Raw genomic sequence first — 12,808 nt, forward strand, 5'->3', positions numbered from 1 at the left:
AAGAATATTCAGAGTTTCTTACTCGTCAACATCGTAGATGTTTATTTCACAAATGATGTGCAGAAATTCAGATTTCAGTACGAAAGCCAAACCACTTAATATCAGGTGCTATATTATTTGACTCGCATTTTTTCTCTTTAATGTAGCGCAATTCATGTAAAGTATGCTCTTAATTTGATACTTTAAATTAAACATTATCTTATCAGCATTTAAAATAAGATTACTCTGTTATTGCGAGCATAAAATGGTAGAACCATTAAAAAAATATCATGGCAGTTTCGTTAAAGGTTTTCCAGAAATTTGAACCAATTGGATTATGTATTGCTACTTTAAAAAGGGTGCTACACATTGTTCATTATACTCCCATTTTCAAAAACAAAGTATGTGAGAAACGTTCTGTCTTTGTATATTTTGGCAACATTCTGAACCCTCCAAAAACCTACTAAGTAATTCTAAGTAACTTGAGGGCGCTCTTTCAATCAGATGGTCAGTTATAAACATAGAGCTATATTAAATTACTAGAGCGCTACCTCATCATTCTGCGCGCGGAGACTCTTTGAAGCCATCCTGGGCGCAGACATTTTGAATTCATGTGCGTGTTTGTAGAACATAATGAAATTAGATGGTTTGAATTTTGAAAGTGTACTCTACATGCAACGCGCAAGTAGAACATACGCAAACAACTTAAGCGCGTCATTGACGGTTAAAAAAAACGTGACGGCAAAAAGCATGTGCAGCGAATACGCGCACGCGTTGCGCTGTTACCGTAGAGCAAAATGACACGCTCATTTGCTGATCGTGCGTTTCTGTTTTGAGCGTATTGGCTTCGATAACGCATCGGTATGGAATACAAACGCAGATATATGCAAATAGCCGTACAAAAGCCATACAAAATTTCTAGCTCTCCATAGGTTTGTGCATGCACAAACATGGATGCGCCCAGCAGGCATTACTTTGTACACGAAGTTAGCGCTCTAGTAATTTGAATATAGCTTTATGGTTTTAAACGATTGGAGAGACAATAGAAGTAGAACCAAATGCAAAAAACAGAAGAATACAGTTTCTTGTATGATTTTCTTGTAATTCTTGTAATATTCATATCTATGAGAACTTGTAATATGGGGAGCGAATTCCCACAACTGAATTTGTATCGGTTTATATTTAATAAAATACAAAAGGAATTATAATAATTTGATTTTTTTTTTCTGAGTTTATACATTTTGTACAGTGTGTGATTTGTACGGCTTCTTAAAACTTGCACATGTCCCCCTGTGTATCTCACTGCATCCTGGACCTTAAAAGCCAGTCTGGGGGAAAAAATGGCAATTTTAATTATTGCTCACGTGTTTTTCGTCTACCAATAAGCCATTTGCGAGTGACCTATACCCTTTGGGATTTATATTTGAAAAACATCTGGTACACTGACTTGCTCAGAATGCTTGGCAGATTTTAACTTAGAATTCTCCGGACCAAAGACACTGTTGCTAATCACATGATTCGGGGCAAGCTCTTGCATAGTCGCTCAGCATCAATACATTGTTCTTAATTGGCGTGAATGGAACAAAGACACCAGACCATGCCGGAGCTGGGGGTTGCTAGCATAAAGGCTTGCCCCGAATCACAAAATAAAGTAACAGTCTCTTTGGTCGGGAGAATGCAAAGTTAAAACGTGCAAAGCATTGGACTAAGTCAGCGTTCAAGATTGTATTCAAATTTAACTCGCAAATGGCCTATTGGCATTAAAAAATACCTGTCTTTTTTACGACTGGAATACAAGTGAAATCCTCGAAACCTTTCTACAAGAACATTGAAAACATCCAGGCACTTAATCCCTGATTTTGAACTTCAGACAAACTTGGCAGCAGGGTGACCTTTGACTTTTTTCGTCACCTTGGCAACAGGAGGCCTCCCTTCCACATCTTTGCCAGTTTCTGTAGGCTGTAGTTGGCAGACTTCATGATTCCTGAGTGAAAAGAAATTGCGATGTTTAAAAAAAACGAAATTTGTCAGAGGCCAACAAAATCACTTTGAATCTTGGCTTCCTTAGATTTTAATAAGGGAATAAATGTGTGCTCTGGAGGTTTTTATCACTCTGTTTACGACCACTTAGAGTCTGGGTGCTGATAATTACCCGAGCCGGAGGCGAGGGTAATTATCAGCACCCAGACTCTAAGCAGTCTTACACCGCGTTCCCACTTGATTTGGAAAAAGGTGGATCAAGATCCGGCATTTTGGTGTGATCGTTATCTTACCGCAACGAAACCGCAAGTCGCGTTCCCACTTATGCTTGATCCACCTTTTCGAACGGAAATAAATGTCTAGTCCGAAAGGTCACTGAGTTCGGAATTACGCGCGCTCTGTGGGAGTACCATTGTTGCATGGTTACATGCTAGGCCAGGATGGGTCAGTTTTCAAACAGCACTATCAGAATTCACAGACAAAAATTACGCGAATTCACCAACATAAATCACGGATCCGTAGAGGATCCGTGCGTGCATAAATTAAAAGGTGAAATCCAACAGAGCCGCTCACGCGTGACATCACGGCAGAAACCAATGCATCGATAAGGGATTCCCTGGTTCTGAAGCTTCTCATTGGTTAGAAACGGTCACATGATGTACTACGACATCATTTTCCAATTTTCTATAATCAATACTTCTGATTTGTCACCTCCGTACGTACCGCGTTATCGGCACTATTCTCATCGCATACTCGTAAGCTTTTCAATGATTCTGTGCCAAAGTGAAGTCTTTTGGTGAGTGCGGACTCAGAGTCATTTATGGATGGAAAAATAAGTAAAATTTCAGGAATGAAAAAGGTTTAGTAATGGACGAACACGCAACAAAAATAAGGCCTATAGTGTAGTTTTAGGATACCACGTGCGCTTTTGCATGCGCGGTGCTAGCCCGTAGTTCAGCGGTTGTTTATTGTGCATGTTGTAAACGCTGGAAATGTTCACATGAGCTACACGCCTGAAAACGTGTTTCTTCGTTCATGAGACCGCAACATTTTCGCGCCACTCGTGCACCGGGCGGATGTTAACAGGTCAAATTGCCGGATCAGATCCACCTTTTGCGTTCCCATCTGATCGTGATCCGGCAATTGCCGGATCTGATCCACCAATTGGGGGATCTGTATCCTGGTCCAGAGGTGGATCAGAAAAGGTGGATCTGATCCTGATCCACCTTATAACGGTTAGCGTTCCCACTACACACAATTGCCGGATCTGATCCACCAATTGGGGGATCTGATCCGGCAATTTGGCAAAAGGTGGATCAGATCCCCCAATTGGTGGATCAAGTGGGAACGGGGTCTTAAACAGAGTGATTAATACCGACCGAGCACATATTTATTCCCATTCATAAATACCTTTTTGGTAAAAAATATCAAATAATTCGTTAAAAAAATACCGATTTGTTCAACAAGTTCACTTCATGCTTTTTGAAACATCCCTCTAGCAAAATAATGGAGTGTTCAGCTGGCGAGTAAGATGTAAACAGCCCTTTTATGGAGATTGACGCGCGCGTAGCATGTTCTGAGCGATGTCGCGCAGAACGCACCTGGCGCGTTGCGTTTTGAATTTAGAACTATAAAATTCTGACTCGCTGGTAGTGTTGCGCATGCCTACGTGAGGATTGTGAACGTTCAACCAATGAAACGGTAAGAGGCACTGGATTTTTAGGGGTCTACATTTTATTGCGACACTGGAAAAGTGTTTAAGACCAGCTAGCCATGTCTTTATCATCCGTTTAAGACCGGCCACGTGACAGACTCTCGACCAATAGGAATGGCTAAACTGTCTGAGGTATTTATGAATGTTATTTAAGCTCTGGCAGGAGCTTCTACATGTCACTTGTTGGTCAGTCGGTCTGTCTGACTGTCTGTCTGTCTGTCCCCAGAAAATTGACCAAAATAAGCCCCCTAAGTTTCCCATAAAATATAACTACCAAATTTGAATTTTCATAAAAAGCAAACAAAATAAATTCAATACTTAACAAAAATTGTTTGTCACAATTTGGAAAGATGTTCATGAAAAGTTTGTAAATGGAGGCAAAATATGTGCAGGAATGTTACAGCCAAGTGGTATTTATCACAAATCGTTATTAATTGAGGTATAAATCTAAAGTATGGTGCTCATATGTGCCATCGGCGTCGCATTTTGGAGCGTCGCATTTTTAAGCTCTGGCAGGGATCATTTTGATAGATTTCATGCAAGATTTTCACGCAAGACAGCCAGAGCTTATTGGGCACTCGCACTTGTTTCAGTGTTTGCAGCTCACCTGCTGTGAAGATGCCTTTTATGCTCTGCGTTATGCTGGACGTTCTCACAATATTTCTAGCACCTGTGCAACCAGAAGAAAATTACAGATGCTTTACCCGGGTGATATTCTGGTGAACTTGACATTAATCTTGTAGTTTGAACAATGCTTCTGCCAATGTGTCCACGAGCAGGACACTTTACCAAGACTTATGGTCAAGTGCACTACAGTGGAATGCCGCTACAACGAACATTGCGGGATCCACAGAAATTGTTCGTAATAGCGATCGTTCGGTATAGCATTTTTAAGCCGATACTTTAACCAGCTTGTGGTTTTCATACACTACTGGCGCACTCGTTTGACGATTGTTATTGTGTAGTTGCATTTACAAACCATGCGCGGAGTCGCCAAACTTTTTCCATTCATTATCGCCAAACTTTTTCCATTCATCTTTTCAATGCCGTAAGCTTCACTTCACCCTGTACGCCCTGGAAGTTACTGAAAGACGACTTTGAACACGTGTGACTATTGAATCATGATATTACATGTACACAGTTTTTGAGCTTCTACAGGTGGATTTTTTCTTCTGTTCCTTGGGGAAATAATAGCCATTTGTCGCTCTTCTGTTGACATATTCCAACAACAATGTTCGGTACGTTTTATACACAAAAATCAAGAGCCAAGGATGATGCTTGATATAGCATAATGTTCGATATAGCGGTGTTCGGTATAGCAATGTTCCGCTGTAGTGAAAGTGAATTTTTGGTGAAGAGTAGTTTATTAGAACAATTAATGAAGGTACTGCTACCGTGCCATTTTAAAGGTAGGAAAGATGGATATTTTACTGAATTAAATCTTCATTTCATTTATGAATGTAGACTGTCAAAAAATGTCACAAATTCTCAACAAATCTTGCCAATGAAATTTTCTTAGTTTTTTTTTGGGGGGGGGTTTTTGGGGGGGGGGGTGTTTTTTGGGTTTTTTTTACTGAATTTTTTTATTTAGGACCCGTCTCAAATCATATTATCAGGACAAGGAATTCCGGACAAGTTGTGAACATTGTTTCTGGTATAAGTTGCAGGATTCTGAACAACTTCCCAAAAAATCTTCCTACAATGAAAGTTACCAGTATTGGTGAGTCAGCAGTTGCTAATGAAAATTTCCCCAGAACATGTCCGGGACAAATGCAGAGCTTCTTCTGGACAACGTGAATGATTCTACCTGCAACTTGTCCGGAACTCGTCCCGTATATGAATTGCGACGGGCCCTTAATGCATTCAAAAATCCTGAATCGGTTGACTATTATTAATATGAATGTAAGCCAAAGTACATGTAATTCAAATACAGAAACACCGAGAAATTTGACTCGTGCCTGTTTTTAGCAATGTACTGTTTTCTTTTTGGGAACTTGGTTCTTTTCAAAGTTTGCATAGTCCTTGAACGACAGGCCGGATAAGACCGATTGCAATCTTTCAAATCCCGAAGAAAAAATACCTCGTGCCACAAGATCTGAACATTCCTTCTCCCGTGCTATTCTCTGGAGTACCACCCCTGTGTCATGTGATGGCCCTCCGGCCAATCGGGCGATGCTCAGCTGCAGGTTTTTGGGCAGGCAGCTCAGGTGGGAAAACAGACAGGCGGGACTCCTGTCTTGCTGAAGGAAAAAAGGAGAAAGTTCCATAAATGAAATGCAAGAATTATTCTGGAGAAAACAACACAATTGTACTGTATTTAAAAAGCAAGAAGAAATACGCTACAAGTCAATGGTCACATCTCTGAAACAAATCCACACAACTCAGATTCTCCCAGATCTTTACAAATCCACGAGGATGATTTGGATTTTGAAGGATTTTGGAGGATATTCGCGATGGAGCAAGGTAAAGCCCAAACCACAACTGCATGTAGTTAACATTAGGCTTGATGTCCCGTAAAAGTTGAAAAGAACAATTAATGTGTCATTTAATACCTGAGGCATGATGGATTTTAGAGGATTCAAGAATATTCAGACTTAGTAAGACGTTAAGAATTTGGAGGGAAAAAGAAACTATTTGACTAGTCAGTCATGTCAAGCAAAACTTAAATCACAAGTCACTTCACAATTAACAGTGGATGCACACTGATAAAGGAATGCCTTTGTCCTGTTTTATTTGTATAGCGTGTCACTGGATGGATTGTGCTGACTTGTGATCACTTGTGATGACATGTGGTGATTTGTGATGACTTTTGTGATTACTTGCGATGGACTTGTGATTGACTTCTGATGACTGACGATTGGCTGGCGAAGACTTGTGAAGACTTGCTATGACTTTTGTCATGCCTTGTGATTTACTTGTGATGATTTGTGGATTGACTTGTGATAGATCTGTGATTGACTTATGATGAGCTTGTAATGGGCTTGTGATAAACTTGTGATACCTTGCGATGACTTGTTATGACCGGTGATTAATGATGACTTGTGATAATTTGTGATTGCTGATGATTGACTTGGGAAGACTTGTGATGACTTTGTGCATGTTGTGATTGATTTGTGATGGATTTGTGATTGACTTGTGATTACTTATGATGACTTATGATGAATTGCGATGCTCTGTGATGATTTCTGATGACGTGTGATGGAGCTGTGATGGACTTGTGATGGACTTACCTCTACTGTTCTGTTCTTCTGGTCCCAGTAGATGTGTTCAGTGTTGTCTAGCATGTCATGATAGTGCGTCCGGAATCCATCCAGGTTGGCACTGACAATGTTCCTCACTTTGTTTTTGTCTTCTCCAAAGACCATTCTAAAATCCCCTAAAAATCAAACAAGTTCAAACAATGCAGGAATGTGTCATCTGACAATAAAGCGCAGCAACTTTACGATTGAAATCACATCACAGTCATGTATGTACATGCATAGTATTTATCTTTCAAATATTCAAATCAGCAGAAAGCTATTTGAATATTCGGCTGATGATGAAATATTCAAATATTCGGTGTATTCAGGACAGCCCTAGTGGGGCTACTGCCTAGGGTGGTCTATCGGCAATGGACCCTTTGGGAAATGGATTTAGTCCTAAGCCTCGCCCACTTTTAGCTTGAGTACGTTATCTCCCTAGTTTTACCAAGATACCATGGGTCACCTGACCAAATGCCGTGACCTAATTGGTCAATACGCACTGTCTATTTATTAGACAGGCAGGATGGGTGCATTTTGAGGTGTTCTGGCAAAATGAGACGGAACTGGGAACAGGTCGTAGTGGAAAAAATGCAAACTAAGCGGGGGAGGATTTTTTTTCAATTTTCAGATTAATTCATATTTGTCATCTTTGATATTTAAATGTCCACTACACATTTGTAAAAAAAGTGTTTTTAAGGGAAAACAGTAGCCGTCTTTCATTTTCACGAATTCAAAACATTAATAGCCTTTTTTTTAGTATTTTACTTTTTTTGACAAATGCAAATTTTAACCAGCGATAATGTGTCACTTGAATGTCCGACTGAAGCACAACAAACAGCATTGTAAGGAGAATTGTATTCTCTTTCCTAATACCCGCAAATGCTCATTTCGACCTCTGCCCAGTTCTGTCTCATTTTGCCAGAAGGCCTCACAATTTTGACGTCACACACTCTTCAATTCAGATTGGTCCAGGGACGCCCACGGCCAGATGTTCGGGATTACCTACCTCCGTACGACAAGCCAGCTATCTTCAGAAACAGCTCGTCCTCGGTGAAACACTCCGGCAGTTGCAGCAAGCTGGCATAGAGGGCGCTCTGCAGGTTCCTGCGTATGGCGTTGTACAGCGTTCGGCTGCTGCTGCGCTGGACGATGCTCACCTGAAAATGAACCAAAACAGAATTGCACCGAATTGTCACTCGTGGGGCAATTTGAGCTGTTGGGTTGAAAAAGATGGCACACTGCAGGGTTCCAAGCACCTCATGAAAATGAAATTCCCTGAGTCCCCCCCCCCCCCCCCCCCCCCCCCGGATATTTGATGTGAGGCGGGCGAGCCCTACACAAGCGCCCTACATAAGATACTTTATGAAACAGTGTGTATATGAGATGCAACACGGTGAATATGAGTTATTTTTTATGAAACGCAGAGTGTATAAAGTAAGCAGTCAATTTAACCCTAACAGAACTCAACCCATCAAACCCCAACGGCATGTTTTGTTGGAATCTGTCAGGATGGGTACAGTACCCCTAAACTGACGGTCTTTTACATTGGGTTGGCACACCTCCAGAATCAAAGTCAGAAATATGTGTGTGCAGTTTCCCATATGGTGTTGGAATTTGCCAGGATGGGTATGGTTCCTAGTGAATCATGCTAGGGAGTTAGGGTTTTAATAGACTGAACACATGGCCATTCTAGACCAATGAAATTAGAGTATCCAAGCCACGATATAACAATGGTGTTTAGCAACGGTATTTGGATCACATCTTACCGGTTTGTGTAGCCTGCCGCTGAGGTAGAGTGTATTCCAGTCAATCAGTTCTCTGATAAGTCTGTCGCGCCTGACCACTCCATACTTGATTAACTGTTGGAACCCAGAACAGAATCAATAACATAAACGTGGGAGTTCCTCACCATAACACCAGGTTGGACTCGAACCCACAACCTGCAGAATTACCCACAGACCCTGGAATTCAATGCCCCAGATAGAGTGACCACAAGGCAATGGCACTCCACGTGACACAGACTGGTCTAGGACCTACTTTACTTGGCTTGCCCTTTTTTTTGTACCCATATTGTCAGGTGCTATGATAGCCGTATAACGTGGCAGAAATATTCTGCGTGATACCCTGTACCTTATCCTCACACCTGACCAGCGTGTTGTAGTACACGCCCGCTCCAATTTCATCTTGAATCCTGACGATCTTCTCAGCTCCGAGGTGCCTCAGGCTTGAGTAGTGATGAGGGTTTCTCCTCAGGTTCTGGGCGTGCCAGTCCGCGGCGTCGTTGACCACAAAGATGAAGTCAATCATATTGTCCTGTCGAGAAAAATAGGGAGAAAATCATGTTCACTATCATGTACAGACCGTGTTAGTATTTGTTTACAAATTGTATGTTGTGGTTATGTGATGCCAACGTTCGGCACTCTGTACTCTTCAACATTGCATGTGTATCTCTTGATGTGCGACTGGTGTAAAGTTGTGACGTAAACTGTTTAAATGTGAGCAAACTAACATAGAAAAGATGTTTAAAGGGCCAATGTGATGTAATTTTTTTTTAAAGCAATCCTTAAAAATGCACCTTTACCTTTGTGTCCCATTTGATTTTATTTTCAGTTTTCAGTTTTCCATTTTTAAGGGCATTTTGGTGCCTTTTTGATTTTATGCTAATGCAAATTTCCATATTCGATGATTCTTGAAATCACATTTTTTGGACGAGACAGGTTTTAGGGTCATAGTATTTAAATGGTGATATTCTTTAAACGGATTGACCAATTTCAGTAATTTTTTCATCTAAAGGTAGCTTATGAAATTGGCATGAACAAATTTGAGGCCACTTCTTGAGCAAAAAACATATCTAATTCCCCCCCCCCCCTTTTAAAAAAGACCATCACCCTAAAAAAAAATCCATATTTATTGCACTGCATTCTGGGCACATCTTCTCCGCCCACCATCTGTCAATGTGTACAACTATGGTTCACTTTCTCACCTTGTCCTTGTTTGCAATCTGTTTAAAAACGCCAGATCCATAGGCAAATGCCATCGTCATATCCTTGGGGAAATTAGACAAGATCCTAGTGAAGAGAAAGCGGTTTGTCTGGCTGACTGCCATATCTGTAAATGTAAAAAAAAATAAGGAATTGTGTAGTTATGGGCCCCTCTTTAGTTAGCAGCGAGTTAGAGTTTTGAAAATGGCGCCCACACGCGGTATACGCTGTACTCGCGACAAAGCCCTTGCCATGAAGCGGTAAATTTCACTTGGAAAGATGCAACCTGAAGCCACTTTTGTCTTCAGGTATCATCTCAGTGAAGGTCATTTAATGCAAAAATGATGATAAGACATGAATCTGGGACTGAGAAACATTTCTAATTATGTTAGGAAATACTTATTAGAACAGAAAACTTTCTTGACTCTCCATAGACTTTGTACACAACCGCTGAAGTGACGTCAGGTTGCAACATTCTCTCCTTTCACTTTTCATAGAGATTGTCCCAGGTTGCATATTTAGTAATTCTGTGGCTGTTTTGAGGGAGAAATCTGATGTTTTTGTTCGCAACGGGTCGAGTTGTTGGTTATTCCCCGACGGCAAGTCTAACAATAGACTTGCAAATTGGACCTCAAAATAGCCAGACCATGTCCCAATGTTAAAAAAAGGTAATTTGTACAAAAATGGTCTAAGTTACTCGGATAATTTATACCGTTACTTCCAAGTTGTAAGTGTAACCTGAGTACGCACCCCTGTCACAACTCACGTCACTAATTATGCTCATGGCTATTGAACATCAAAAGCAAACGTGAAATTATTTAACAACAACCAACAGGCGCGGATCAAGGGGGGGGGGTGTTTGAAAAAAAAAAATCAGTCAAAAGTTTTTTTTCATAGAAATTCCTTAAAATGTCTGTCAGTACAAAAAATATGCACGTAGCCAGGATGGTTAGGCCAACTACTATTACACCATTCTGTAAATACAGTGTTAATATTAAGGTAGTGGATATTTTGCCGGAGGTAATGACGGCAAGCTAACGATTACTAAAGGTTTGCCGGCGGCAATTCATATCAACAGAGGGCGCTGTGCTCTTTAAAATAGGGCTGAATTATAAGATGTATTAAATTCCCACCTAAAGTTGTGTAGCACGTTTGGTGTAATGGTTAAGCAAAGGCTCTAGCAAGCGGGATGACTCGCGTTCGATTCCGACCGCACCACATTTTTAAGGTTTTTTTTCTCATCCCCAAATAAATAAGAATATTCTTCTTTTCTTATTTTAACATGTCTCAAACATTTTTTGCAGAGTATTACATTTTCTTTTTCAGATTTGTGGCTCTGGAGGATTTTTTTTAAAAGGGAAATAAAGTCCGAAATTATAAAATGGTCTGAATCCCATCTTGTGAATACGAGGTAACAACGATAATTTTGGCATGGAGCCAGACTAAAACTTGTCACCGGAAAATGTTTAAGTAAAAAAAAAACAGTAACTGCGCATGTTCAGTGCATATCCGGCAAACTAACGTTTACTAAAGGTTTGCCGTCTCCGGCAAAATATACACTGCCTATTAAAAATATTAATTGTCGGATTTGTACAGCGCCCATGTTTTCATTTCAGTATGGTTCGAGCCCCCCCCCCCCCCCCTTGTTATTGATTTTCAGGGTTTTTTGCTGATGAACCCCCGGCCCCCCCCCCCCCCCCCCCCCGACAATTCCTGGATCCGCCCTGATGATGCCGTAGTCATCATGGGGAAAGATTTCCATATAAGAAGTTCACTCAACACCCTGTCATCATGGTCATGCCTGTGTACAAACCCTATGAGAGTGGACTGAAAATTTTTAAGTGTTTTCTATGAAAATGCTTGTATTTTCTCACTGCTCAAATTGACTTTGATGACATGAAATTGCTATCTCATATCTGGGGGCTTGTTAGCTGGAGTTACCCAGCCCTGAGTTTTATCATTGGGTTGTCATCTAGCTGGAGTTACCCAGCCCTGAGTTTTATCATTGGGTTGTCATCTAGATGACAACCCAATGATAAAACTCAGGGCTGGGTAGCCCCACTGGTGTGGCCGTCGGTATGCTGCGCTGAACCTAAGTTAGGTTCAGCGCAGCATACCGACGGCCACACTAGTGGGGCTAAGGGCTGGGTAACTCCAGCTAGATGACAACCCAATGATAAAACTCAGGGCTGGGTAACTCCAGCTAGGGGCTTGTTTGCCTGACCAACTTCAAGTTGAAGTTCAACTTCAGTTCAAGTTCTCACACTGGTTCAATGCAGCTTGGCCAGAATTACCTCCTTTACTGTCATGCTAGCAATGCTGCGAATGACCGGCAAGTTGGAGCGGCTGTGTCGGCAAAATCGTCCAGGTATTACCGGCAAAATTCATGAAATTCCTACGAACGACTCACGATCATCCATGTTATCCCACACGTGCGAGTGTGCAACGATGAAGAGCGCTGTCACGCCCCAACTATCGCATCGGTCCCAACTATAGTTGGGCCTGTCCCAACTATAGTTGGGCCTGTCCCAACTGTAGTTCCACAGTTGGGCTGGCCCAACTATAGTTGGGCCTGTCCCAACTATAGTTGGGACGGTCCCAACTGTAAGTTCCATTGTTGGGCTGGCCCATCTATAGTTGGGCCACTCCGATCTTTTTATTTTGCGGTGTCCCAACTATAGTTTACATTGATGTACAACCATAAAACGTTCCCTACAGCTCTGATACACGTCTGACTTTACTGGGGACCACTGAAATTAGTTATTGATGGGGCGAATCTATAGTTGGGCCACCCCAATCTTTTTATTTTGCGGTCCCAACTATAGTGTACATTGTTGTACGATTATAAAACATTCCCTACAACTCTAATACACATCTGACTTTACTGGGGACCAATGAAATGATCTATGGGT

At 41.3% G+C, this 12,808-nt stretch overlaps 1 protein-coding gene across 2 annotated transcripts; it reads right to left on the bottom strand.

Moving 5' to 3' along the window:
- Window positions 1-863: 863 nt before the first annotated feature.
- LOC119738312 (phosphatidate cytidylyltransferase, mitochondrial-like) lies at window positions 864-12,349 on the bottom strand. Of its 2 annotated transcripts, none has more exons than XM_038213159.1 (9): window positions 12,161-12,349; window positions 9,899-10,023; window positions 9,046-9,228; window positions 8,682-8,774; window positions 7,922-8,072; window positions 6,904-7,049; window positions 5,754-5,913; window positions 4,281-4,343; window positions 864-1,963 (listed from the first exon to the last, which is right to left on the bottom strand). In XM_038213159.1, the coding sequence occupies exons 2-9, from the start codon at window positions 10,019-10,021 to the stop codon at window positions 1,887-1,889; spliced, it is 996 nt and encodes a 331-aa protein (XP_038069087.1). In that variant the 5' UTR covers window positions 10,022-10,023; window positions 12,161-12,349; the 3' UTR covers window positions 864-1,886. The 2 variants fall into 2 exon arrangements, with proteins under 2 accessions (XP_038069087.1, XP_038069086.1); XM_038213158.1 differs by having other exon boundaries at window positions 865-1,963; window positions 12,191-12,349.
- Between the last annotated feature and the right edge of the window lie 459 nt (window positions 12,350-12,808).

Source organism: Patiria miniata, unplaced genomic scaffold, assembly GCF_015706575.1.
Source record: "Patiria miniata isolate m_02_andy unplaced genomic scaffold, ASM1570657v1 HiC_scaffold_3, whole genome shotgun sequence".
Classification (NCBI taxonomy): Eukaryota; Metazoa; Echinodermata; class Asteroidea; order Valvatida; family Asterinidae; genus Patiria; species Patiria miniata.

Excerpts from the sequence above, each read along its gene's own strand:
- LOC119738312 (XM_038213159.1), bottom strand. The coding sequence starts at position 10,021 with ATGGCAGTCAGCCAGACAAACCGCTTTCTCTTCACTAGGATCTTGTCT. Across the intron at positions 8,775-9,045 it reads TGGTCAGGTGTGAGGATAAG|TTAATCAAGTATGGAGTGGT; the intron begins GTACAGGGTATC and ends GGGTTCCAACAG. Across the intron at positions 7,050-7,921 it reads AGCTGGCTTGTCGTACGGAG|GGGATTTTAGAATGGTCTTT; the intron begins GTAGGTAATCCC and ends TTTGATTTTTAG.